Source organism: Sus scrofa, chromosome 15 (assembly GCF_000003025.6).
Source record: "Sus scrofa isolate TJ Tabasco breed Duroc chromosome 15, Sscrofa11.1, whole genome shotgun sequence".
Taxonomy (NCBI): Eukaryota; Metazoa; Chordata; class Mammalia; order Artiodactyla; family Suidae; genus Sus; species Sus scrofa.
This window is the reverse complement of record NC_010457.5, coordinates 96,584,921-96,610,168: the sequence shown is the minus strand read 5'-3', so window position 1 is coordinate 96,610,168 and position 25,248 is coordinate 96,584,921. Positions and strand designations below refer to the sequence as shown.

General features: G+C 37.6%; 1 protein-coding gene and 1 long non-coding RNA gene across 2 annotated transcripts in view; one reads left to right on the top strand and one right to left on the bottom strand.

The window, feature by feature from the left end:
• The window catches only part of TMEFF2 (transmembrane protein with EGF like and two follistatin like domains 2), a 261,948-nt gene extending 246,680 nt beyond the window's left edge, over window positions 1–15,268 (top strand). The window contains exons 8-10 of the mRNA XM_021075732.1: window positions 9,077–9,200; window positions 11,033–11,191; window positions 14,876–15,268. Of these exons, the coding sequence (XP_020931391.1) occupies window positions 9,077–9,200; window positions 11,033–11,191; window positions 14,876–14,972 (380 nt within the window). The 3' untranslated portion in view covers window positions 14,973–15,268. The remainder of the gene's footprint in view (window positions 1–9,076; window positions 9,201–11,032; window positions 11,192–14,875) is intronic.
• The window catches only part of LOC102167218, a 41,058-nt gene continuing 17,920 nt past the window's right edge, over window positions 2,111–25,248 (bottom strand). Inside the window, exons 2-3 of the long non-coding RNA XR_002339308.1 lie at window positions 24,834–24,948; window positions 2,111–2,422 (exon numbers count right to left, since the gene is read on the bottom strand). This is a non-coding gene — a long non-coding RNA (uncharacterized LOC102167218). The remainder of the gene's footprint in view (window positions 2,423–24,833; window positions 24,949–25,248) is intronic.

The following is a 25,248-nucleotide window of genomic DNA, read 5'->3' as shown; positions in this document are numbered from 1 at the left end:
ACAAAATAAAGGACCAACCAAAAAAAAACTTAAGAGGTAGGTGGTATGCAAGTCCAGGGAAGAGAAGGCTTCAAAGAAGTGGTCAGCTGTATCAAATTACTGAAAGACTGGGACAGTTGAGGTCTGATAAGAACAACTACTTTTGGCAAGAAAGATGGTGGTGGTTGACCTTCTTGAAGCAGTTTCTCTGAAGAAGTGATCAGGGAGCATGATGGGTTAAACAGTGCATGGGAGTTAGTGCAGGAAGTGAAGAATAGGAGCAGAGATACCACTCTTAAGAAGTTCGGCTGCAAGGGGTGAAACGGAGACAAGAGGTCTAGCAAGAGACACCAATTGAAAGAGGGAGGTCTATGAATTGTTAAGAAGGAAGACACTTGAAAATGTTTAAATGCTGATGGCAAGGAATAAAGAAGATACAGGAGAGAAAGGAAATAATTGATGGAGAAAGCCCTTGAGAAGGACAGAAGTGTTGGGATTCATGACGGCTTGGCCTTAGACAAGAAATCTCTCACAAGGTCAAAGGAAGGAAAAAGGAAAGAATTGCTTTTCATAGCAGCAATAGGATACAGGTGAGATAAAAAGGAGTCATAAAAGGCAAACAATAAATAAGATATGGAGGCCAGATGTTGTCTTGTGTTTTAGTTAAGTTCTTAACTGTATGGTCTACATGTTACACTGGAAAGAACTGTGGTTTTGACCCCAGTTGTGCTTATCAATTGTGTAAACTTTTAAGACAAGTAATTAAACCTACTTGAGGTTGAGTGTCCTCATTTATATAAAATGGGGTTCTTATAAATCTATTTTGAAAGGCTGTATTAAGGAATATATTTTTTGGCTAGGCCTGCAGTATGCGGAAATTCCCAGACCGGGTATCAAACCACCGCCATAGCAGCAACCATAGTGATGATGTCAGATCCTTAACCTATTGTACCAAAGGGAACTCCAAGGAATACATTTTTGTCACATTAAGTATTAACACAATACTAGGCTGTAGATTCTCCAGGAATTGAGGATACATTTATTATCATCCTGTCTTGAGATCTGTCTACCTGGCTGTTTAGAAGACAAGCAAAGTCATGTGGAAACAACCAATAGATATAGTATATTACATATAGTACATAGCACAGTGCCAGACACATAGTAGATACTCAAGAAATATTCATATAACAAATTATTGGAAGCCAATACTTTTGTCCTATATACATTATTAAAGTCTTTATTTCTGCTGTGTTTCAGTAAATGCTCCAGCCTAAATCCTTCTTGTTCTCTGTTGGCTAATAATTTCAGAGTCACATAGGAAACAAATATGCGAAGGTTTAGCTTAACTATTTATCCATTGCTGCATATGCAACCTATAAAGGAGAAAATAGTTTGACTCACACAGCAAGAAGGCAAAAGTGGGCAGTACCTGAACCATATGTCACTTGGGTTGTCATTTTCAACAGTGTCATCAAAAAAGCTTACTTAAAAAGGATGCCCAGATTAGCCACTAAGCAAATAAATTTGGCCAGAAATGCATAGGTTTTAATTCAGGACAAAAGAAAAAAGGGGAGGGGAGTATAGGTGGCATAAAATGGCTTCTCATAATTTTCTTCTTTCTCTAAGGTTTTTTTAGTAAACTTTGTCTTTGAAGAGCAGCTTGGAAGAGAGAAGGGTTGCTGCAGCAAGAGCTCAGTGGGGAGAGCTGGAGCAAATTGCCCCAGATAGGCTTAAGGCAACTCCAGCTCTGGACTCCCAAGAAGCTAATGAACCATAGATCTCTGCCTCTTCCCAAGGCCTGATATTTACAAAGTGTTGTCAGAGACATCTGAAGTTCCATAAAATACTATATTTTTAAAAGGTCTTCAGGCTTAATCCTCTAAACCTATAGGAGTTACCCACTTGCTGAGAGTTAATAGGCTCTTGACTGAATGGTGAAGTTTGAAAAGAACCATTACAGGCAGAGTGCAGTTTGCCCCAGTAGCCTGCTCTCTTCATTCTTTGGAGGGCTCTGCCATCTGAAGCCAGGCAGGGCATTTCTAAGGCAGGGGACAGAGAAAATGGCTAAAGATATGCTTATCTTTTTTTCCCTAATAATAAACACATTTTCTTCTTCTTTTTTTTTTTTCTTAAGAGGTCTAGAATTTCTGACTAAATCTGTAGAAGACTCGAGATGATGTCAAATTCTTAAATTTATTAAAATTGTATTTGTATAAGTTAAAATGGTACATACAAGTTCCTCTCCCAAGATTTTACAGATTTCTCAGCTTTTATCCATGTAACTATATTACCATAGAAACAGATAACAAAAGCTCATGCACATTCTCACCCAGTACTGTTGCAACTCAGTCACTCCAGTCCTCAGTTTACTATGTCCATTTCAGATGCTGGTACTTTTTCCAATTTAAATTCAGGTGATTCTTAAATAATGCCATTGTCTTGCCTGAGAAGGTAGTAACACAAAAATTAGTTTTCCTCCCCATTTTTAAAATTTTCTGTCCAATTAGAAAATTTATATATGCAAGTGGTGATGTGGATAATAATCACATTTCACATTTTATATTAGTGCTTGATCAATAGTAGGATCAAGAAAGAATTTCTCTGCAACCTCATCCACCTTGCTCTCAACCCTCTTTTGCTTAGTTAGCAAAGTTTTGGATCTAAATAGTTTGTTACTCTTATGAAAAAAAGTATGATAATGCTCAACTTGCAGAAGAAACGTTGAGTTTGTATCATGTTAAGAATTTGATCTCTATTCTGAAGTTATTTTTCTAAATCTTTAAAAGATAGTAACTAGGGGAGTTCCCGTCATCGCTCGTGGTTAACGAATCCAACTAGGAACCATAAGGTTGCGGGTTTGATCCCTGGCCTTACTCAGTGGGTTAAGGATCTGGCATTGCCATGAGCTGTGGTGTAGGTCACAGATGTGGCTCGGATCTGGTGTTGCTGTGGCTCTGGCGTAGGCCAGCAGCTGCAGCTCCGATTAGACCCCTGGCCTGGGAACTTCCATGTGCCAAAGGTGCAGCCCTAGAAAAGACAAAAAAAAAAAAAAAAAAAAAAAAAGAAGAAAGAAAAGAAAAAAAGAGATAATAACTAGGAATGCTGTGATCGGGCCTCTGCTCTTTACAAAACTTTTAGAATCAACTGTGTCCCTAAATACACCCATATCCTTTGCACTATGCTGTCCCTTTTAGCTAGCATTCTCATTGGAGCCTCGGTCCTAGTGGCTTAAAAAAGGAGAGTTGCTTCTCATCTGCTCATCTGTGCCTTGAACAAACTATGAGAGCAGGTGAGGCTATTACAGAATTTGTCAAGTTCCAAGAACCCATATTGCATTACATTCAGAACCCACTCAATAGGAATGCTTTTCTGATCTTTAAAAAAACTTTGATTGCAATTCAAGCTAGATATGAGGTTTTACTGCCACCTCATATGTTTATACCTGATAAGATAAGGACAGGAAATCTTAAGAATTATATGTCTTCTTTGAAACCTACTCTAATCAACAATGGGACAATCATAACTTTACTTTTAAATTCGTAATTTGTTTCTGTCCCAGGCACAATAAAATGGAAAGAAGATAGTTTTTCTTTTTCTACTTGGTTAAATAAAATTACTGTCAAGCTGCTTTCGAGATAGGGAAGTAAGTAAGAGAAAAGTAAAATCGAGTGATCATAACAGGTATGTGAATATCTCAGTACTGGAGGTTTCTGGTACTGTTATAAATGTGAAAAATAGAAGTTCATATAAATATATCCAAAATGGAAATTCCATGTTGCTGGAAAAATGTGGCACATTTTCTTTGCCCAAAGGAAAAAGCAGTTGAAAAGATAATAAACCAAACTGTACAACTCACATGCATGTGCTTGTCAAGATAATTTGTGATGTCAAAGCATGAGGTTAAAAATTGAATTTAGATCCACAAACATATTGTTCCCACAAGGAAGACAATACATAATAAAGATCACTTTATGCTACCATGTCTAAATTAGAGACATAGTAAGTATTTAATATATTCTGCACCCTTTGTAAAAGTAAAATGTCTCATAATCAAGGCAAAATTATTTCCTTTGTTTACCACACCTAAATAATGTCCCTATTACTCTGCTTACCTCTCCTAGACTATCAAAAATAATAATTTGCAATAAATGGTTATTAGTTATTGTAAGTCAATATTAGCAACAGAAATAAAATATTACTCTTAAAATTCAAAGAACCTAGAGTTATGAAATAACCCAACCTACCATAGAGTAACACTCTACAACATCTGAAAAACAGTAACCAATCTGAGAAATTTTAATACCACTACAAACTCACTACTTCACTGTATAACTCATTTCCCTATTGAACAGCTCTGGTTGCTTAAAAATGTGCAGTAGAAATCTGTCTTTCTAAAGCATACTCTAAATCTGGATGATACCTCTAGTTTAGGATCTTTCCAACTTATTCTGAAATCCTTACACAGGATCAGACTCCTCCCGGGGAATCCTAAAGGATTTGTATATATTCTAAAGAAAGGCCTAATTAAAGCAAAATAAGGCTACCTCCAGAGAAATATCATCTGACTGGCCCCCCAAAAGTCTTCCCAGATTGTAAGGCACCATGGGTAGGGTCTTGATCCTTTAGCCAATAGGTGTATAAATTTGATCTTACAATCCCCCAGAATTCAGTGGGCTGAAGAAAGCTGATCTGTGGCCTCCAAAATGCATGGGAACTCAGAACTAATCAATTCACTCAAATAAAATCTATAACTTTCAAATGGATGAGATAGCCAGGTGGTACTGTCAAAGCCATTCCCAATCTGTAGACCACATAGAAGTCAAATTATTTTAAGACTGTTTAGAGAGCAGAGCATCAAGACAAAGAGAAATGGGTTGACCGAGTGAATATTTCATAGCATTGGACACTAACAGTCTATTGCATTCATCTCCACACCTGGGGACCCTGATTTATTAGTTCAGTTGGCTTCTCAGGGCACACCACCTTGGAGAGCGCTTGACTAGATGGCACAACATGACATCCAGATGCTACTTTGGCCAAGCTCTAAACCTTAGCCAAAGGGAAACATCCTTTCTTCAGATATTAGGATAGTTTTAGTCAAAGTTTACAGTCATATTTCTGCTTCAATCCATAATGTGTTGCTTTGATAGATTAATTCTCTGAATGACATCTTATTTCCAGTTTGGGGGGAAGGAGGCAGAGGTAATGATAAACACGCATGTATACACATATACACACCCTACTCTGAGCTGTACTGGTTTAAGTCCCTGAACTGCTATGCCCAGCTCTGCCCCTCTTTATATGCACTTAACTCACTTGACTTGTGCTAAAGCCTTGCCATTTGCCATTCTCTCTGTCTTTTCAGCTTGCCCTGTTTCTTTCTCTAAAAGTACCAGGTAGAAATAATACATGTAGCTATACTTTAGAGCAGGCCACTTCCATAGCTCTTGACTGGAATATTGACTAGTAATGGGCATGCAGCTCCATTACCTCTATTGCAAATAACAGATTATACCAACATAATTTCTTTAAAAAGTCAGGATCTGATTCAGAATGAATGATTTTTAAACATTTAAACAGGAAACTGGGCAAGGATTTTAAACAAAGACACAAAGAGTTTCTATCATCAGCACTATCTCTCTTACAAGAAAGAGCACAACCCTTACATTAAACCTCTTTTTATTTTTTTTTATTTTTTTGCTTTTTAGGGCTGTACTCGGCATATGGAGGGTCCCAGGCTAGGGTTCAAATAGGAGTTACAGCTGCTGGCCTATACCACAGCCACAGCAATGCAGGATCCAAGCTGTGTCTGCAACCTACACCACAGCTCAGAGCAATGCCAGATACTTAATTCACTGAGCTAGGCCAGGGATCGAACCCTCAACCTCATGGTTCCTAGTTGGATTCATTTCCCCCGTGCCAAAACGGGAACTTCTAAAAACCTCTTTTTAAATGGTGAACAGAGTTGATGTCCAAATCGTCAACCCTGGAAGAAAAGACACACTTCCAAAGTATCGTTTTTCTATGATTTAAATCTTTAAGTGCTTTGCTTCAATATCTATGCGTAAATATCAGTATTACAAATATCCACTATGGTCCACACACATATTCAGTTGGTATATTAGTTTTCTGTGTCTCTACTCTTCTTAATATACTTAAATCTCATTTCTAAAACATGTCTATTGCATTACTAGAAGTGGTTATATATTTAGGTTTTCAATCAACTGGTTAGTTGTTTGGACGGACTGTAAATTTGTTGACATATATTGATGATTCCTCATTTTCTTGCCCAGGAATCATTTCTTCCACTCATTTATTTTCAATCTCTCTAACCTTCTTATTTGACAGTATCCTATGAGCAACATAACAGAGCACTCCAAGCTCATAAAGAATGGTGTAAACTAATTAGCAGATTTTATGATGGAAACTATTCTCCTCTCACGTGATCAACCTGTCTGGATAATGAACTTTGTGAAAATGCCCAGCTCTTACTATGCTAAGGCAACAGTTTCACTCAAGCAAGCTTCTATTTTGCCCTTGGACTTCAGTTCCTAATTGTGGATGTGGCACAAATCCAGAAACAAAAGCAGTATAGGATGAAGGACAGAGTTAAAAATAAAATAGCCTTAAAACATAGATTTTGGAGTTAAGAAATTTCTTGATCTTCTTTTGCAAGTGACAGAAAGAAAAATAGCCCTAATAAGATGTATTTGAAAAAATACTATGACCAAAATCACAGTGTAGGTGAAATGTAGGGAAGTTACAGAAAATCCCCCCACATGCAAGTGTGCAGAAGCACTGAAGGGTTACTAACGAACACTAAATAGAAGTGTTGAATTGTTTGTTATGGGGAGAAGATCCAGAAATAAGAGTGAAAATCAGTGCTGGTTCATTACATCAGCAGTGAGGCTGGCAAACCCCACTGCTCAACTCCCCTTTCAACAGCAGGTGCATGGTTTGTCCACTCTGACTTGCAGCCCCCCGGCCAAGGCACAGCATGAACCCAGCCTTCATGGAGTCATGAGTGACTACAAGCCCTCTCAAGGGGTGTCTAAATACCATAATTGCTCTGCTTCTATTTTGGTCACATACTCCCATATTGGAAATTTTACCCCACACTGTCTATTTCAGTTGTTGTGTGTTTGCTTACTGCAGGTGCTGTTTGTTACCAAAGACACCATGACACAAAAGTCCAAAGTTGCCTGGAAGAATCAAAAAAACCAAAAGGGAAAGTCCTATATATTCTTAGTCTTTTCTATGGAAGTGGTTCACTCAGTTTAATAACCGTATCAAAAGAGAAATATTATAATACAAAAAAACATCCAAATTGGTAAAGAGACAGAGATGTAGAACAAATGAATGATTTCAATGCCATCTCCAGTCTCTTCAGCATACCTTTGATAAATTCTTTATTAATATGAGTACATAATTTGAATATTATCCATCATACCAATGTACATAAATATCCCTACACAAGAAAGCATTCAATATATTTAACAATTTTCTCCAAATTCTAATGTTTTGCAGATGACACCTAGATCTTAAAATGTATAGTTATTTTATAGCACTGCTTAAACATAAATAATACATTTGTCTAATTCACTAATACTGAAGATACTTTTTTCTGATGATGAATATAGTCATCATCCATGACTGCCAGTAAAAATTATAAGGATGCACTACAATAAAAAACTATACCCCTATGTGGAAATGGTAGAAAATAATCTATTTCATAAAAAATAGTAATTTGTTCTCAATCTTCCATCACTGAAAGAATCCATTACTGCTGACCAATTACTGTGGTATTGAAGTGTCTTTAGACTGAAGTCAAGAGTTATATTTTTCATGCATTCAGCAAGAATTTTTAAATATATCAGGTCTCAGAGTACAGAAAAAACTCCAAAAGGCAAAACTTTATATTATAAAATGAACATGTAAAGAGTCAAAAGACTGCTTAGACATGGCATTACAAATGAGAAGCAAATGTATCTAGACTAATAATGTTCATGAAAAAAATTAATATCTTTACAGAAACATAAGAAAACAAAACGTTAGTGACAGAGAAAGTGTTCATTTTATTTCATTTTTTTAATTTTTTTTTTTTTTGCTTTTTAGGGCTGCACCTGTGGCATATGGAAGTTCCCAGGCTAGGGTTAAATCGAAGCTATAGCCGCCCAGCATATACCACCGCCACAGCAATGCAGGATCCAAGTCACATCCGTGACCTACACCACACCTCAAGGTAATGCCAGATCCTTAGCCCACTAAGCAAGGCCAAGGATCAAACCCTCATCCTCATGGATCCTAGTCAGGTTCGTTAACCGCTGAGCCACGAAGGGAACTCTGGAAAGGGTTCATTTTAGAATACGAGTTTTTCCTTTATCATAAGTTTAAATTTCACATAACATTGCTAACATAGGCCAAATATTAGGAATTGGAATACGCTTAGAACATTCAGTATGTCCTGTGTTAGCATCTACACAAATGATTCTGAAGTAACATTTGCTCTTTCAATAGTTTTATTTAGGCAATAAGAAAATGTATGAGTGCTATAAAATCATGTTCACAATAGATGAAAAAAGTCTGAAAGAATACTTTTGTTGAAATTTGCATTTGGTTTTGGAAAACTTCTGTTTAACAATCGCATACAGCCATATTTTAACTTCTATGCTCCCACACTGAGAAAATATCAAGGTATTGAAGCAATTTACTTTTTAGGGACATTATGCTTGCCTTTGAAATTCAAAAAAAAATAGGATATTTCTCCTTGAATTATTTTTGATCAATGTACAGTCTCTACACAAGGAAAATTAAAGCTGTCTGACAACTCATAGAAACATCCCTGGCTCTTAAAGATGTACGAAATTGCATAAAAGCATGAAAAGCACTGGGTAATTTTGCAGTTTCATCTCTAAATACAATTGTAAAGACATCTGTCTTTCAATTCTTTCTTCCTCTTTCTTCTGAAGCATGGTCTTTTAATTCTTGCCCTTTTAAATATCTTTGCCTACTGTAGCCTTGCTTCTTAATGTACTGGTTGATCTTACCAGGCTAAGAAAGTATTTACAGGAGGTGTTGCTTTTATCTGTATTCACAGAGAATGCTAACAAATTAGAAGAAAGTGCCAGAGAACACCACATCCCTTGCCCAGAACATTACAATGGCTTCTGCATGCACGGGAAGTGTGAACATTCTATCAATATGCAGGAGCCATCTTGCAGGTAATGTTTTTTCACCCTTAAACTTTTAAATGTATACAGTAAAAATATAGGAACTAAATTCTAGATGTTTACTGAGAATTGGATGGCATCCTGCCTGAATGGGTGATCAGCAGTCAACTTTTCTCTGCCTCCCCACCACCACCAAGAAAACAACAAGATAATGTGTACCTTACATACCCAAGTACTATGTAACATATCATTATATACACTCCTGTGGGAGAATTTTACATTGTGCTTTGGGCATTTTTACAAGCTCTTTAAAGACTCAGCCTCCTCGGTTTTATTCACCACTTTTTCCATGGACACAGAGCAGTGCTTGACACAGAGTAGGTACTTGATAAATGTTTCTAAACAAATGAATGGATCAGGCCTTACCCTATCTAGATAACATGGTTGCTTTTGGGAGGCTGTCTTTTCCAAAGTCCTTCAAGTCTTCTAATAAATATCATCAATCTTGGTTTTGCCAGGAAAACACTCTTACATGGATCTGCTCTCCAGATTGTGTAGCTCTGCAGATTGTATAGGCTTGTATAGTGAGCTATTACCTACACTTCCATAGCTTCGAACTGGGTTGAGACACAAAGGAATTGCTTGTCTGGATTTAGTTAACCTGCTGAATACTCATGGATAGGACATAATTATTTCAGAGATGGTAAAGGCAAAGTGAAAAAACAAACATACTTTTTATTAAAGGAATATACAAGTGACAAATGATGAAATAGCTTTCATATTGCCATACAGTGAAAGGAGTTTCTCTTTTTCTCTTTCCTCCCCCTCCCCTTTATGTCTCCTTCTCCTCTTCTTTTTCTTCATCTGCTCCTTCTTCTTTCCTCCTTTTTCTCTCTCTTCAAGAACTGTCAGTTTTTCATGTTTTCCTTCACTGAATACACCAGCACCTGCCTTCCAGTAAAGCCAGGCAGAGTGAGAAGTTTCTCCCACTGGCCTGTCATTCCCAGCAGAGTTGTCACTATTAAACCCTTCTAAAAAACCCCAGGATGTAGTTATGAGAAATTCAAGGTGAAATACTAAAATTGTTGCACAAGTCATTGACAAGTTGATCCCCACTAGTCTTGTTTTCCTGTGAGTTGTTTTCTTATCTCATTGTCAAATGCCAATTCTAACACGAAGATTGTCTACCTGAGTGGGCTTTCTGATGAGGTCTGAGTGAGTGTGAGGCAGTGTTCATCCTCAGACAAATAGCACATGGGCTTGTTTTGCTGAACCTTATTCCTACATCATAATTACTTTTTTTCCTACTGAAATTTCACTCTCTAACAGAAGACAACTTTATGACCAGCAAATTAAAGAAATCACTCTTGTGGTACTTCTGGCCCTAACATTTTTTAGCACTTTTTCTAATAGTAGCATAGAGAATGCTTTATGCAAAAATAAACAATAGCACTATTTTTTATACACATGTCATCAGAAACAAGCCTTTTCTCAAGTAATTATGTTGACTTAGGTTAATTAAAAAACAAGTTAAGTAAAATGTAAAGCTCAAATGGGGGAAAAAAAGAGAGAGAGAGAGAGAGAGAACAATTATTCCTGGGCATCTACCTTCTCTCTATATTATCATCACCAATTATCTACCCTCCTAGCTTCAAAATTGATTATTATAAGTATAAAAAGAAACCAGCTATCTTTGAAATCAAAACCATAAAGAGATCTAATGCAAATAAGTATTTGAGAAACATATCTACAAAGTACTATTTTTTAAGAGCAGGAAAGGCTAACAAAAGGCCCTAATTTCACAATAAAGATAAATGCCTATAGGCCAACTATAAAAATGAGTCCAGCAGCTCTGGATAACTGGACATTATCATTTCTTCCAGGTGTGATGCTGGTTATACTGGGCAACACTGTGAAAAAAAGGACTACAGCGTACTCTACGTTGTTCCCGGCCCTGTTCGATTTCAGTACGTCTTAATTGCAGCTGTGATTGGAACAATTCAGATTGCTGTCATCTGTGTGGTGGTCCTCTGCATCACAAGGTCAGTAACTGTACTCCCCAGCCACCCACATAAAGAGATATGTCATTCCTCCTGGTCTTAATCAAGTCTCTCTAATTACAAGTCTCTTTGTGGACTGTGCAACCATCCATTCTCTGGAGTCCTATTTCCTCATCAGAACACCAGCTGAATAGTCAAATGGAAAGACACTGACTTTCATGCTGGAATGGGACAAAATTATCTCCCTTATTTTTGCATTATGATGAGGATTATTTATTTTCTAGGCAAAGGTCTTTTTCTTCCCCTTCTAATGTGTAATACCAACCTTTGTTTGAATACACTTCTCTTTTTTTAACTCTAAAAAGTCAGTCTTCATTCAGACTACTAACAGACTACTTAAATGACCAGTAGTTTCTTACTTACCCACATTAATATGCCAAATGAGGTCAGAATAGATTTTATACAAGGTCTAGAAAAGTATTAAATTATAGCTCTATTTATGGCACTTATATTTCCAAGTATAACTCTCAAGTATAATCATTTTAACATATTGGATATAAACAACAAATACATTTCCAACTTAGGTAACAAAGTAACTTTTAAACACAAAATTCAAAGAAAATAGTTACAATAGGAAGAATTATGTTGTAGTGTATGATTTGATATATCAAATTTCCTTTGATAAATGGAAATTTCACAACATGTTTTCATATCAAACACCCAGTCAAACAGTAATTGTTTTCTGGAGAGTTAGGTTGAGAGAAATACAGAATCTCATCCAGTTTCAGCAGGAAAGAAAACCATTGATTAATTAGTGATATCTGACATTGGGCTTGGAGTAAAGGAGTGAGGCCAGGTATCTGCTTAACTTCATTAGCGTGTAAATTCATGATCACCAACAATGAGACTCTAAACCAAATGCATATTATTTATGTTCTGTCTAACCAGAAACATTATTGAAGATACTTCATTCTGACCTGATTTCACTCTGCTTCAGAGAAAAATTCCAAGGAAGTTTTTCAAGGTTTTTGCCAAATTCACAAGGCATTTAGACTGTCATTCATTTGTACAGCTCAACAGTAAATCAGAATGTTTCCCCAAAAAATTATTTTCAAAAGACAAGAAAATAAAAGAAAGTATCATATCTTTAGAAAATAAAGGCCACAATACATCTCAGTGTCGGTACTGTGCTATCTTCTTTGAGGACAAGTGTGGCATTTGCTCTTGAAAAAGACAAAATATGGTTCATAAATCCTTCCCTGGCCTAAAGGCTTAAGGAAAGATCATTGATGGGAGCTCTGTGCTACTCTAAACCAAGTTGAGTTCATCAACTCGACTCTCACGTTTAGATGCCAGTGAGTCGACGGATTATATTAAAATAGATTCTGGGGAACATAAAAATAACTCAAGAAACCAGAGATACTCAGTATAAAACAAAAGATATAAAAGCATTTAAAACACAGGAAATGGTGCCAAATAACTCTAAGGGTCTTGAGCCTTCTAATATCTAAGTAATAATCAGCATATGAAAAATGGAATTCATACTTAATAGATCTCATCTCATAACTGATTTGCTACTTCATGTACTGACAAAAATGCAGAACTTAAATACTCTAGATGTATACAAGTCTGTTATTAATCACAGTTTCATTCCCATACATAACAAAAACAACTGGAATACATAGGGTACTTATCTCCCCAGGAATTCTCCTCTCTCTCTCTCTCTCTCTCCATATATATATATATATATATGTGTGTGTGTGTGTGTGTGTGTGTATAAAACACACATATATACACGTAGAACATGTTACATACATGTATATATCATATATGTTTGTATACACACTATAGGCAAACACATAATTATACACATACATTTGATAACATTGTGAAAAAGGAACAATTACCCCCATTTTCAAGATAGGGACTCCTAGGTATGAGAAGTCAGCAAATTGCTGAGTGTATATAGTTGAGCAGTAACGGCAGAAATGGAGTCCAGCCTGTCTAGTGTCAGAGCTGTGCGCTTAACCACTGCTCATACTGCTTCTTGGCTTGTCAGGATGTTTGTATCCTGATGCTCAAGACAACCTCAACTGAGCTCTAGATTAGGCAAGCCATTTTTTAAGGCATGTGGCCATTTTCATTTTCCATGTTAAAACAAAATGAAATCTATCTTCTATTTACTTTTGAGGAGGACAATGTGAGCTAAATTAGCATTACTTGTAATGCATTTTATGAATCTCTCCAAGGCCATTCAAACTTTCCAAAGTCTTTCCAGGAATCATCCTAGTCAATACACCACACTATTCTCAGTGTGGATTCATTTCATTCACTTGAAAACATTCTTCTCAAAAACTAGACTTTCCAACTAGGCTATTTTCCTCCCCAAACCCTTCCTGCCCAAGCCCTCCCTTCCTGGTGACCTGGCCACACTTGCCTGTTAAGACCTATTCCAAAACATATAATTGCAAAAGACTTAGAAAATTACACCAAGCAGAGGTCCTCTCATTCTCTTCAATTTTCTTTTAATTACATTCTCACCTGGTCTCTCCTCTTTTCTACTTCTTTTTTATCTTCTCCTCTTCCCACTTTATATTTTTCCTAATTCCTTCTCCTTGCTTTTACTATTTTAGTCAAACATCTGCCCTTCTCCCAAAAACAACATGTGTCATAAAAAATACATCCATCTAGAGACATGATCTGAAATAAAGAGAGTTGCCCTGTTGAGATGGATTTTCAATCTTTTATCTCCAGCTCCCACTTGTTGAGAATGTAACTTCCAGCTCCATGTTCACTCTGACAGATCTACCCCCACCCAAAAAAAGAAACCTGTGTGTGTGTGTGTGTATATATATATAATATATATATATACACAATGTGTGTGTGTATATATATATATACAAGTGTGTATGTATATATGTGTATATATATGTGTGTATATATATATGTGTATATATATGTATATGTGTATATATAGTATATATGTGTGTATATATATCTTTATTCATACTTGAACATATATATGGATATGTATTTTCTGATACCTCACAGCTTATTATATGAATTTTACATTGTCGGTTTTATTTGTAGCATCAAAGCATTATTTTATTATAAAAGATCCTAGATAAGAGCTTTTCAGATAATTTGCCTGAGTATTAGCTTTTTATAGAAGCTAAATAACTGGTGCTAATTCATGTCTCTAGCTTATAGCATTAATGTACAAAAATGATATTAGGCTGAACGAAAACAATATTCTTTCCACTATACATCCGATATTAACCGTTGGCTCCTTCTCTAGTTTGACAGGATTTAAACTTGTAGCACTGAAATGTCGATAACACATCCACCTTAGGTCATTTCAAATATAAAATTTTTGAAGACCTTTAACATGAGCTCACAGCTGCTTGACTGCATTGTGCTGAGTTATTCTTTGTGACTTAATGAGTAAGCAGTTGGGGACTAGGCAAATGTATTCCTCTTCAAGTTCCACCTCTATTCTTCAATTCTCCTCAACAGACGCTTAGAGACAACTTCAAGGAGAAGGAAAACCAAAACCAAAACTAAACAAAACCTCTTCCAAAATAATTCCCGCTTCTGCTAGTAATAAATTCTTTCATCTGAAATATTTTAATAATTTGTTTAATCCACAATTTCTCTCTGTGATTGTGGCACTAGACTTTAGGTAACAGCACTGGACTAAGATTTGTAAACTTTCCAACCTTCTAGGAAATGCCCCAGAAGCAACAGAATTCACAGACAGAAGCAAAATACAGGGCACTACAGTTCAGACAACACAACAAGAGCGTCCACGAGGTTAATCTAAAGGGAGCATGTTGCACAGTGGCCGGACTACCGAGAGCTTGGACTACACAATACAGTATTATAGACAAAAGAATAAGACAAGAGATCTACACATGTTGCCTTGCATTTGTGGTAATCTACACCAATGAAAACATGTACTACAGCTATATTTGATTATGTATGGATATATTTGAAATAGTATACATTGTCTTGATGTTTTTTCTGTAATGTAAATAAACTATTTATATCACACAATATAGTTTTTTTCTTTCCCATGTATTTGTTATATATAATAAATACTCAGTGATGAGAAAAAAATGGCATTCTTAAATTTGCGGTATCTCATAACTGTAAATATAATCAAACTACTACAATCTGTACAGGACCAGTATTTTATCTTTCTCCACATCTTGAGACCAAGCATTAGTTTATACAGGATTCAGTGGCTAGGTTTTGAGTGATTCCAAGATCAAGGGAAATGATGGTTATTGGAAAAGAGAAAAAATAATTTACTTTATATCGAGTGAGGATAAAATATTTCGGATCTCTGAATCATCTCTATTTCATCAACTTTCTTCCCTGGTCTTCCATTTTCATCCCCAGAGCAGAAAAATCTCTGGCATATAAATTAAATCAAAGAAGAAGGGGAGGGAAAGTGTTTTATAACTCATGAAGGAGAGGGAAAGAAAATATTGGTTTTTATTGGGAAACATCTTAGAATCTCCCACTTAAGTGCATATATCTGAAAGGTCCTGAACAAGTTACATAATAGGAATACACAGAGCACAAAATCTATTCCATTTAGGTGAGTGGAATTAACAACTAAGGAGAAATTTTAATAATATCATTAAATGTGTAATACCAAAATCATGAATTCTCAGAAGCACCTTGCTATATTTATAGTATACAGTTCTTTCTTTTTTTAATGTTAATTTTTATTTTTTTGCCTTTTGTCTTTTTTTTTAGGTTCTCACCCATGGCACATGGAGGTTCCCAGGCTAGGGGTCTAATCGGAGCTACAGCTGCCAGCCTCGGCAATGCCAGATCCGAGCTGCATCTGTGACCTACACCACAGTTCACCGCAACACTGGTTCCTTAACCCACTGAGTGAGGCCAGGGATCAAACCCACATCCTCATGGTTCCTAGTCAGATTCGTCTCTGCTGCACCACGATGAGAACTCCAGTATACAGTTCTTCAAAAAGAAGTTAGAGTCACAACCAAATACCTCATCAATAATTTTATGGCTAATGCAGCACCATTATCTGAAGTGGAACTAAGATAATAATATTTCATGAAAACAGAGAAATGTGTTTTATATATATACACACATATAAATATATATGTGTATAAATACATATATACACACATATATATGAGATAAGAACAAAAGATAAGCCCAAAAATTAATCCCATAGCATATGAAAGAGCTTAGTGGGAAATTAATATGGATTTTTGACCATACTAATATGTATGACTACTTTGGAAAAAAATAAACTCAAAGTTCTCAAAGAATAAGATGAAATAAATCAAATAACTTTTATCATCATTTAGCACTTCCTAGATTTCTGTGGCTAGCATAGTAAATCTAAATAAGGCTTTCTGTGTCTCCTTCAAATGACTTCTGATGTACTGAAAGGAAAGATATCTGTGTCCAGAAAAAGAAAAAAAGGACAAATATCAAACTAACACATTCTGAATATAAAATATGCAGTGAAAAATAAGTTTCTGGAAGTGATATTTAAGATATTTATTAAAACATTTTTTAAAAGGTGACAATCTAAATAGGATTTAGGACTCTGCAAAAAATATGGTTTTCTAGGTTAGTCATCACTTTGAAAAGTGTGACTCTATTGGCATAACCATCACTCAAGCCTTTCTGTAAATTGGTCCTAGGCTACATGTACAAAACAAACTTCATTTAAACTTCTGCATGGAATTTTAGTTTGATTAACAGGTGCAGAGATGTGACTATCCCTGATCTCCTTTATGTAAGACAGGAGTTGTGGTAAACAAACCTTTCCTTCTCCTAAAGAAAGAACAAAGATGCATCACCACAGAGCTTTAGTAGAGTTTGAAAGAAACAACAATTCCACTGACTTTTACTTGTAAGAGTATGACATGACTTGCTTCATTAAATATTGATACATTACTCTGTGGTGGATTTTTATCAAAGGATCATAAACCTAAGTGTTGGAAAAGTCCTTGGGGTTAATAATTTAGTACATTCCTCTTCACCTCCATGCTTACCCACCCCATGAAAAAAATTCCTTTTAAATGATGCATAACGAAACTTGAATGAGCCTATACTGTGTGCCAGGCACTGTTCAAGGTCCTAGTGAAACGCAGGTAACACATGACCTCTACTCTCGAGAAATACAGTCTTGTCCTGACATAATCCTCTACCCTCTACTTGCATGTATCTTAGGACTTGGAATTTCATTCATGGTCAGTTCCAATTTTGAGACTTTGGGGAGGGGGGTACGCAACCCATGACATGCAGAACTTCCTAGGCCAGGGATCAAATCCAAGCCACAGCAGTGACAACACCAAATCCTTAACTCCTAGGCCACCAGGGAACTTCCACAGACCATTTTTTTTCATATTGAGTTGAAATTTACTTCTCTGTGGTTTCTACCAATGGGTTGTATTTTTCTTCTCTGGAGCAAAGAAATAACTTATATGTTTACAAATATAGGACAGGGAGTTCCCTGGTGGCCTAACAGTTAAAGGACCCGGCATTGTTACTGCTGTGGCTTGGGTCACTGCTGTGGCCCAGGTTTGATCCCTGGCCTGGGAACTTCTGCATGCCATGGGGAAGTTTATATATATATAAAATTAGGACAGATACCATGTTTTCCCACCCACTTTTGCAAAGATTTTACTACTCTAAGCAAGTATTTTCTTCTTCAGATGAAATATCCTTAATGTTATCATCTGATCTTCATGTGAAATAGTTTCCACATCCCCCTAGCATCTGCATCATCCTTGCTTGGATGGACTCAACTTTGTTAATGTATTTCTTTAAGTGAAGAGCTCAAAATTGCACACTCCAGTACAGCTGAGGTCTGACCAGCACAGAATATGGTAGAACTTGTAGAAAGCAAATTTAACTCAAAGCCACGATCTCTAAATTCAAGTCCTACTTTGTCCACAAATTTGGTGTGGTATCATGAGAACGTCATCTCACATCTCAGGTACCAGTTTCCTCATTACTTCTAATCTCTATAATTCCTGGATTCTTGATATTCAGAAACTAGGCACTATACTTTTATTATTGCTACCTAAGGTCACATTAGCTATTTCTGCCACTCAACTTAAATTCAAAACCCTTTTTAAATAAACTGCTATTAAGCCATGTCATTCACTCATTCATTCATTTATTCATCACTCATTCATTCATTATCCATTTATGTTACATGTCCTGAGGGCCACCAATTACCAGCACCATACTAAGCTATGAGGAGACAAGGATAAATACGCAGAGTCCCTGCCTGAAAGGGATCAGATCATCCTGGTTTCCTTGCATCAAAGATTTCACAGCCTTGTGGAAGAGACTGAGAGGTAAATAACAAAATATGAAGAATGTAACAAAGGCTCTGATAATGGTCAGTTCAGAAGGCTGGGGGCCCTCCAGGAGGAATCTCCAGGCTGAATAATGTGCCTCTTCACAGGATGTGAGATACACAGAATGACCTCATCATTCTCCACACAACCCCTGACTTCTTACTTCTGAAATTTTATCTACTTTTCATGCTCTCTTCATAACACCCAGAGCAAGTAACAGCTTATCAGTGAGGCCTCTGGGACTCCCTGAGCTGTCTTCCTAATTCTGTTATGGTACTTCCCATGTTATTCCTTCACTGTCCATGCAAGCCTGTCTTTCCCTTAGCCTGGGAGCAAGAAGGCAAAAACCAGTGCCTGGTCAATTGTTTCCATTTATTCAACAAATTTTTTTTTTTTTGTCTTTTTAGGACCATACCTGCAGCATATGGAAGTTCCCAGGCTAGGGGTCTAATCAGAGCTACAGCTGCTGGCCGAAGCCACAGCCATAGCCACAGCAATGCCAGATATGAGCCGCATCTGTGATCTGCACCACAGCTCATGGCAACACTGGATCCTTAACCCACTGAGTGAGGCCAGGGATTGAACCTGCAACCTCATGGTTTCTAGTTGGATTCATTTATTGGATGCCTGCATCATAGCATTTATTGGATGCCTGCATCATAACATTCCTTTCAAGGTGCGTACGTAGCAATGAAGTAGACAGATCTCCATTCTCAGGTTCCCATTCTAGCAAAAGAAGTAGAGGTGAGAATTAATCAAACAACAGACAACAACAACAAAGGCTGGAAAGTTAAAAGCTCATGGAATGAGATGACTGATTTGGGGTGAGTGGGTTTGGTGGGGATTGGGTTACTCCAAGGAGAATGTAGTATTTAAAACTTGGCCTCTGATGCCAGATGGAGATGGGTCCCAGTCTAAGCTCCACTTAACTAACTACTTAAGCTTGGGCATGTTGCCTAATTTCTTTATGCCTTGTATTTGAAATCAAGAGAAAAATGCTTCCCACCCTCAATATGACTGTTATGAGAGACAAGCAAGACAACACATGTTGTGCTTAGAACAAGGACATGCATTTCCATGCAATGCATTTCTATTCAATATATGGAAATTATTTTTTAGGGATATAATATTTGTTGTAAAAGTAATTAAGAACAAGAAGCCATATGTCATCAGTTAAATAAAGCATAATGGGAATCGCATGGTTAGATTTAGAAGGAATCAAGCAATCACACTCACTCAAAAGGAGCGTTTCTTGTCTCTTTGGGGACAAGAGAGCTGTTTCTGAGAAAATAAGACAATATAGAGTTAAGAAAAAATATCGCTCTTCTTATTTTTTTCCAAATGGGTCCACTGGTATCATGTCTGAGCAAGAGGACAATCATTCTTTCCTTTTTAAAGAGGTCTATCCTGATAAAGTACACGGCATTAAACCTCTCGTGGTTTCCAGGCACAGGATGAGTAAGTCAATATTGCAGTGACTTTGCAGGGCCGAATTCTTTACTTTCATGAATCCTTGAGGAAAAGTCAGTATAGACTATTGAAATATGACAGAGATTATCTCAAAGTCGTATTAGACTCTCTACTAATGTTTATCTTCAGAGGCTACTTCCCTTTCCCAAAGTCATGCAGCACCTGCACCAGCTGTTACTGCTCCTCAATTACAGCAGACGTTTCACTTACATCATTAATCATCTGGATATCAATCACAAAAACCTTTCCATTGAATTAATTGATATCTTTATATGAGCATCCATATTATATGAAGGACAAAGGATTACAGTAATGGTATTGGTTTTTATAACCAAAGCATGAATATGCAATTAAGCAAGGCTCTCTGAAATCAACATTAGGAAGGTGAGGGTGATGTGCAGCCCACCCGGTCATAGTCAGGTCTCCTTCCAGCCTTACTCTGGACAAAAGTCTACTTTACTGGTCCACCTACTCTGGGAATGTAACCAAATTCAAGCCAGCACAAGAACCTCATTCAAAGGAAACGAGAAGTCCAAAAGCAGGTACTATGGAAGAGAAGAGAAAGAGGCCAGGAGAAGTCCTGATCCTCCATTCCCAGTGGTCCCATGGCCACGGCTAAATCCGCCAGTCATGCTGCTCCAACAGAGGCACTCCCTGCACACGAGGCTTGGCCTTAGTGACCCTGAGAGGCAGCACCCTGGACCCACATGGTCAACCCATTCTGCAGGGCACATCTGGAGAGGGCTCTGTGCCCTCCCTCCCTGTGGGTGTCTCCCTTTGCTGGGCTTCCCCCCACTTCTCAAGACCCTAACCACTTTTTCCTTAACCTCATGAAGCTTCCATTCTCTGTTAAAGCCCTTCTCTGCCACAATCCATGGCTTTGAAAACAAAGCCTTTTTATGAGCTAGGCTATGAAAAGAGAGAGTAATGTCCCAAACTGGCACCACAGTACATCAAATTATTAATAAGTACATTACATCAATAACGCTTGTTTAACTAGCAGAATTAGAAAATGTAGATAAGCCAAAAGCATAAATTAATCCCTCCAGCAAAAGATAAACACCATGGTGTTTGTGTAGATCCTTTCAGATGATTATTGTGAATGTATGTTGAGGGCTGAATTTAACTGGATGAACTAGTCCAGCAAAAACGGTCTATTCTTCTAAAAGGCTTTAAGGGGTCTCTTTACAAGAACAAAGATGAATAGAAAATGCTGTGGCCACTAGGGAACACACTTACCTCCTAACTAATTACTAGTAACAACAACAACAAAAATTCCTAGCCGGAAGTTACTTCATCTGTTCACATCCACAACCTCTGGACCAATGGCATTTCAAAGTATGACACCCTCAGAGTGGGAGAAATAGTATGGGGGATGGGGAGAGAAGAAAAGGAGCAAGAAAGCTGAGCAGGGAATCAAAGGCACATGTGTGTGAGGGGTGAGGAGCGGGGAGAGGGATGGAGGAGAGGGGCAGTTATGGGAAGAGGAATTTAAGAGAAGGTTCATTCAAATAGCCCTTCCATAAGAAGCACGTCTAAAGCATTTAAGCAGGACTACAGGCATAGGGAATGGCAGCAAGTACATAGGGGGCAGCAAGGTGGTACCCCAAGAAGGCCTCCTGCCCTGAAGTCTCTGAAGACCAACCTGCTGCATGTACAGGGTTGGAAGGTGAGGAGCTGGCTTGGCAAGATGGGCAGAATGAGGCCAAGGCACTACTCCAAAAATGATTGTTCAGACCTCCAGGTGAGGAGGAAGATGCATTTAAAATAAAAGTTCTGTCATGCGCATATTTTCTTCCTCACAATTCTTGACCTCAAGATGTGCAGGTTAGATTCTTTATATTCTGCAGGACAATCCTGTCCCAAAGTGCTGGATCTGCTCTCTAGACAGAGAACAAAGAAACAGCTCATCCTCTCCACCCAGAGGCCAGCCCTCCCAAAGGCTGTGGAGGCACTGTGGCCATCACACAGGCAGGCTTCTGGATGCTATCTGATCCGGTTACACTTGCAAAACAAAATCCTGGGGTCTTAAAGCAGCCCTGAGCAGCCTTAGAAAAGGCAGGCTAAAAAAGGAAGCAGCCCAGCCCCTGCTTACTGAAGACAAATCCATCTGTGGTCTGCCTGGGGAAATATGGGTCAGAACTGCCAAGCGGAGCAAACCATTGGAAAGCATTGTTTAGGTTTGAAAAGATGAATAGAAAGAGAAAAATGACCTCTCCATAAGCAGAGGTTAGGGGAAAAAAACAGGAAGGGAAGCCCCAGTGTTCCACCTCTCAGCCTTTCTGAAGGCATGTGGCTCAGCTCCTCACAGGACAGCACGATCTGGGCAACCTGTAATTAAGCTCACAGACCGAAGTCTTGTAAACAGCCGGTGACGTCGCAGACGTCCCCCTAGAGGGTTGAGACTTCACTGCACCAGCATCCACATAATAACATTATATTTCTCTTTTAAACAGGATGTACATGAATGTTCACTTGCGCCCAATTACAGTAATGCATGATTTACATAAAATTAACTCTCCTGCCTAATTATGGTCATGCAGGGATTAAGGGAAAATAGGCTTTTACTTTGTAAACATCATATGCTTTAACACTTAGCCTCTCTTGTGAAATATGGCTGGCCCAAACGCAAATGAAAACAAGTTCCTTGGTCACTGGGTTTTACCAAAAGTCGCCTTTCTTTCTATGAGGATTATATGTAAACTGAGTCACCAGGGCAAAGAGATCCAATTCTTCTGCACTGTAAATGTATAAAGCGGAGTGTTCCATAGGGTTTAAATCTAGGGTTTAGAAGTTTTGCATCCAGTGTGGAGTGTAACCGCCTGGGTAAGGAATTTGCAAAGGGCAAGAGAATGAGTCTCTAGTTTTGCAGAAGCAGCGAGGAAAACACTTTCTTCAAAGGGCAATCCAAAGCTGCTTTGACAACAAAATGATTAAAGGCTGCCTCTTCTCTCATCTTACATCTGTCACTTTTCTGCATTCCTTTTTGCCACAAACATGAACACAATTTTTCTCTGAATAAGACTTCAGATTGTACATTAACAGGGAATTAAAAGCGAAGTTCAGTGGAACCCACACCAAAGGCATTTTCTTCTTCAGCCTCTGCCAGATCTGGTGCCAGGAAACTGGAATTGAAGAAAAGTCATTGAGCTGGCACAATAAGAAAATGATTGAAGGCAATAGGGATTGAAGTTTCATCGTTATCAGTTCAGTGGAGACAAGGCAATGCTTCTCGGAAAAGCTGCACAAAAATACCTCAAGGGGCCGAACGCTCAGTGCACTGGCTGACCACAAAAGATGGCAATTTCGTTTTACCACATTGTCAACCCTCTTTTCACCTGGTACACAGAAGGGCCAGATACCACAAGAAAGGGCTCTGAAGGGGAAAAAGAGAGATAAGGTAATGTGTGAGCTCCTAAGAATATTCATGGAAGCACAAGATCTTATACTCATAGCAGATTGCATTTACCAGGAAAGGGCTTGTAAACTGAAGTTAGGCAAAATGGTTCTTATTTTCAAAAAACTGAAAAAGAGAGAAACCCATTCCCAATTCGGGGCCTGAGTTGATTTCTTTAGCAATACCTTTAAACACTATACATAATAAACTAGATACCTGTAGTATACCAAGAACACGTCTAAAAGGGTCATTCGCCAAAAGTGACATTTAGTATGTGAGATCTCATGGTACACTGCACTAAACTTTTTTACTTCATAATCCTTCCTTGTTTATTCTGCAACAAAACATCAAGTGATGAGAACTTCAAATCCTGGAATTCAGAAGGGTTTCTGTGTGAGAGACGTTCAAAGACATCCATGGAAAGGCTGGAGATAGTATATGGCCACCTGGTAATTTCGGGAAAAAATTGGTCCAGTCATCTGTGTTTTGTTGCCTTCTTTTCATCAGTGCAAATTTTTCTGTCAGAATCTGGAGCTTTAGAGAGATTAAGTTGTTGATTTTTTTTCCCCGTCTTTGAAATCAAGGTCTTTCTGTTCTCTTGAGTTACCATCTCCCTGGCACTAGCTGCTTCACATTGTGCCTGATGCTATAAGACATCCTCACTTTAAAATGCACGAATCAACCTTGAATTTTCCATCCTCTGATCCTTCATCGAGTTGGTTGTTTCACAATATCAAAAAGCCTCAAAAGCTATGACTTGAATAGTGGTCATACTCAAAGGAACACTATGCCAGATTTGATCGGGAATACACAACATCAAGATTCCTTCCATTTCAAACAAAACCTTTTGTTTGACCTGATAGTAATGGAATGAAAGTATCCTTAAAGGACTTTTTTTCTAGCTGTGTCTGAGGACGTTAAGAATTGATATTATGATATATTGATTGCGATAATGTATGACGTAGGTAAACTTACAATTTATGACTAAGAGCAAAAATAAGACCTGCTTTATCAGTGTCTCACTCCTCTTTTATATGAGAGGCATTGTCTCAGGCCCTTCATGAATACTATTTTACTTAGTTCTTTCAATGAGCCTCTGCAACATGTTATTACTGTACCATTTTTATGATGAAGTAATTGTAAAGTAACTTGTAAAGCTGTAAATAACTTGGCCAAGGTCACTGAGCCAGGAAGGGCCACAGTCACAGTTTGAACCCAGATCAAACCAAAACCCATCCTGTTCCACTAAAGCATGCTGTTTCCATTATCTTTTATATTATCATGTCAGAAATCATACATCTTTCAAATGTACCTGTTGGCCAGACAAAAGTTGTCATTGTTACAATTATTTCGAAACGTTGCTATCAAAACTATACTCAGAGACAACTTATGAACAACACAGGAACACCTGTTTCAGTTAGTTATAAGGATGCTATCTTTGGGTTCCTACCTTTCTCTCCTTTCACACCTCCTCTTCATTCTTCCAATTTTAGGGAATTCAGCTATCCACATAGTTCTTTCTACTTAAAGTTATAGGTGCCATGCTGAAGAATTTAAAAAGATACCTTAAAAAAATAAAAAGACAACTTTAGATTTTTATAAATGATACTGTATCAGACATTATCTTGTTCATGTATATGTTTACTTGGTTTTCTGTCTCTTTTGCATCTCTGGCCCCTCTAACCCCAAGGAATGTTGAGCTTCATGAGATCAAGAAGACTTTCTTGTTTAAATGAGTCTAGTACTTAGAATAGTTATTGGAACATTTAGATGCTCAATTAATACTATTTGAACAGATCAATGAATGAAGGAAATTAAAGTCATCTCAGCTTGCTTGGAGTAACTGGCTATGTAAGTCAGAAACC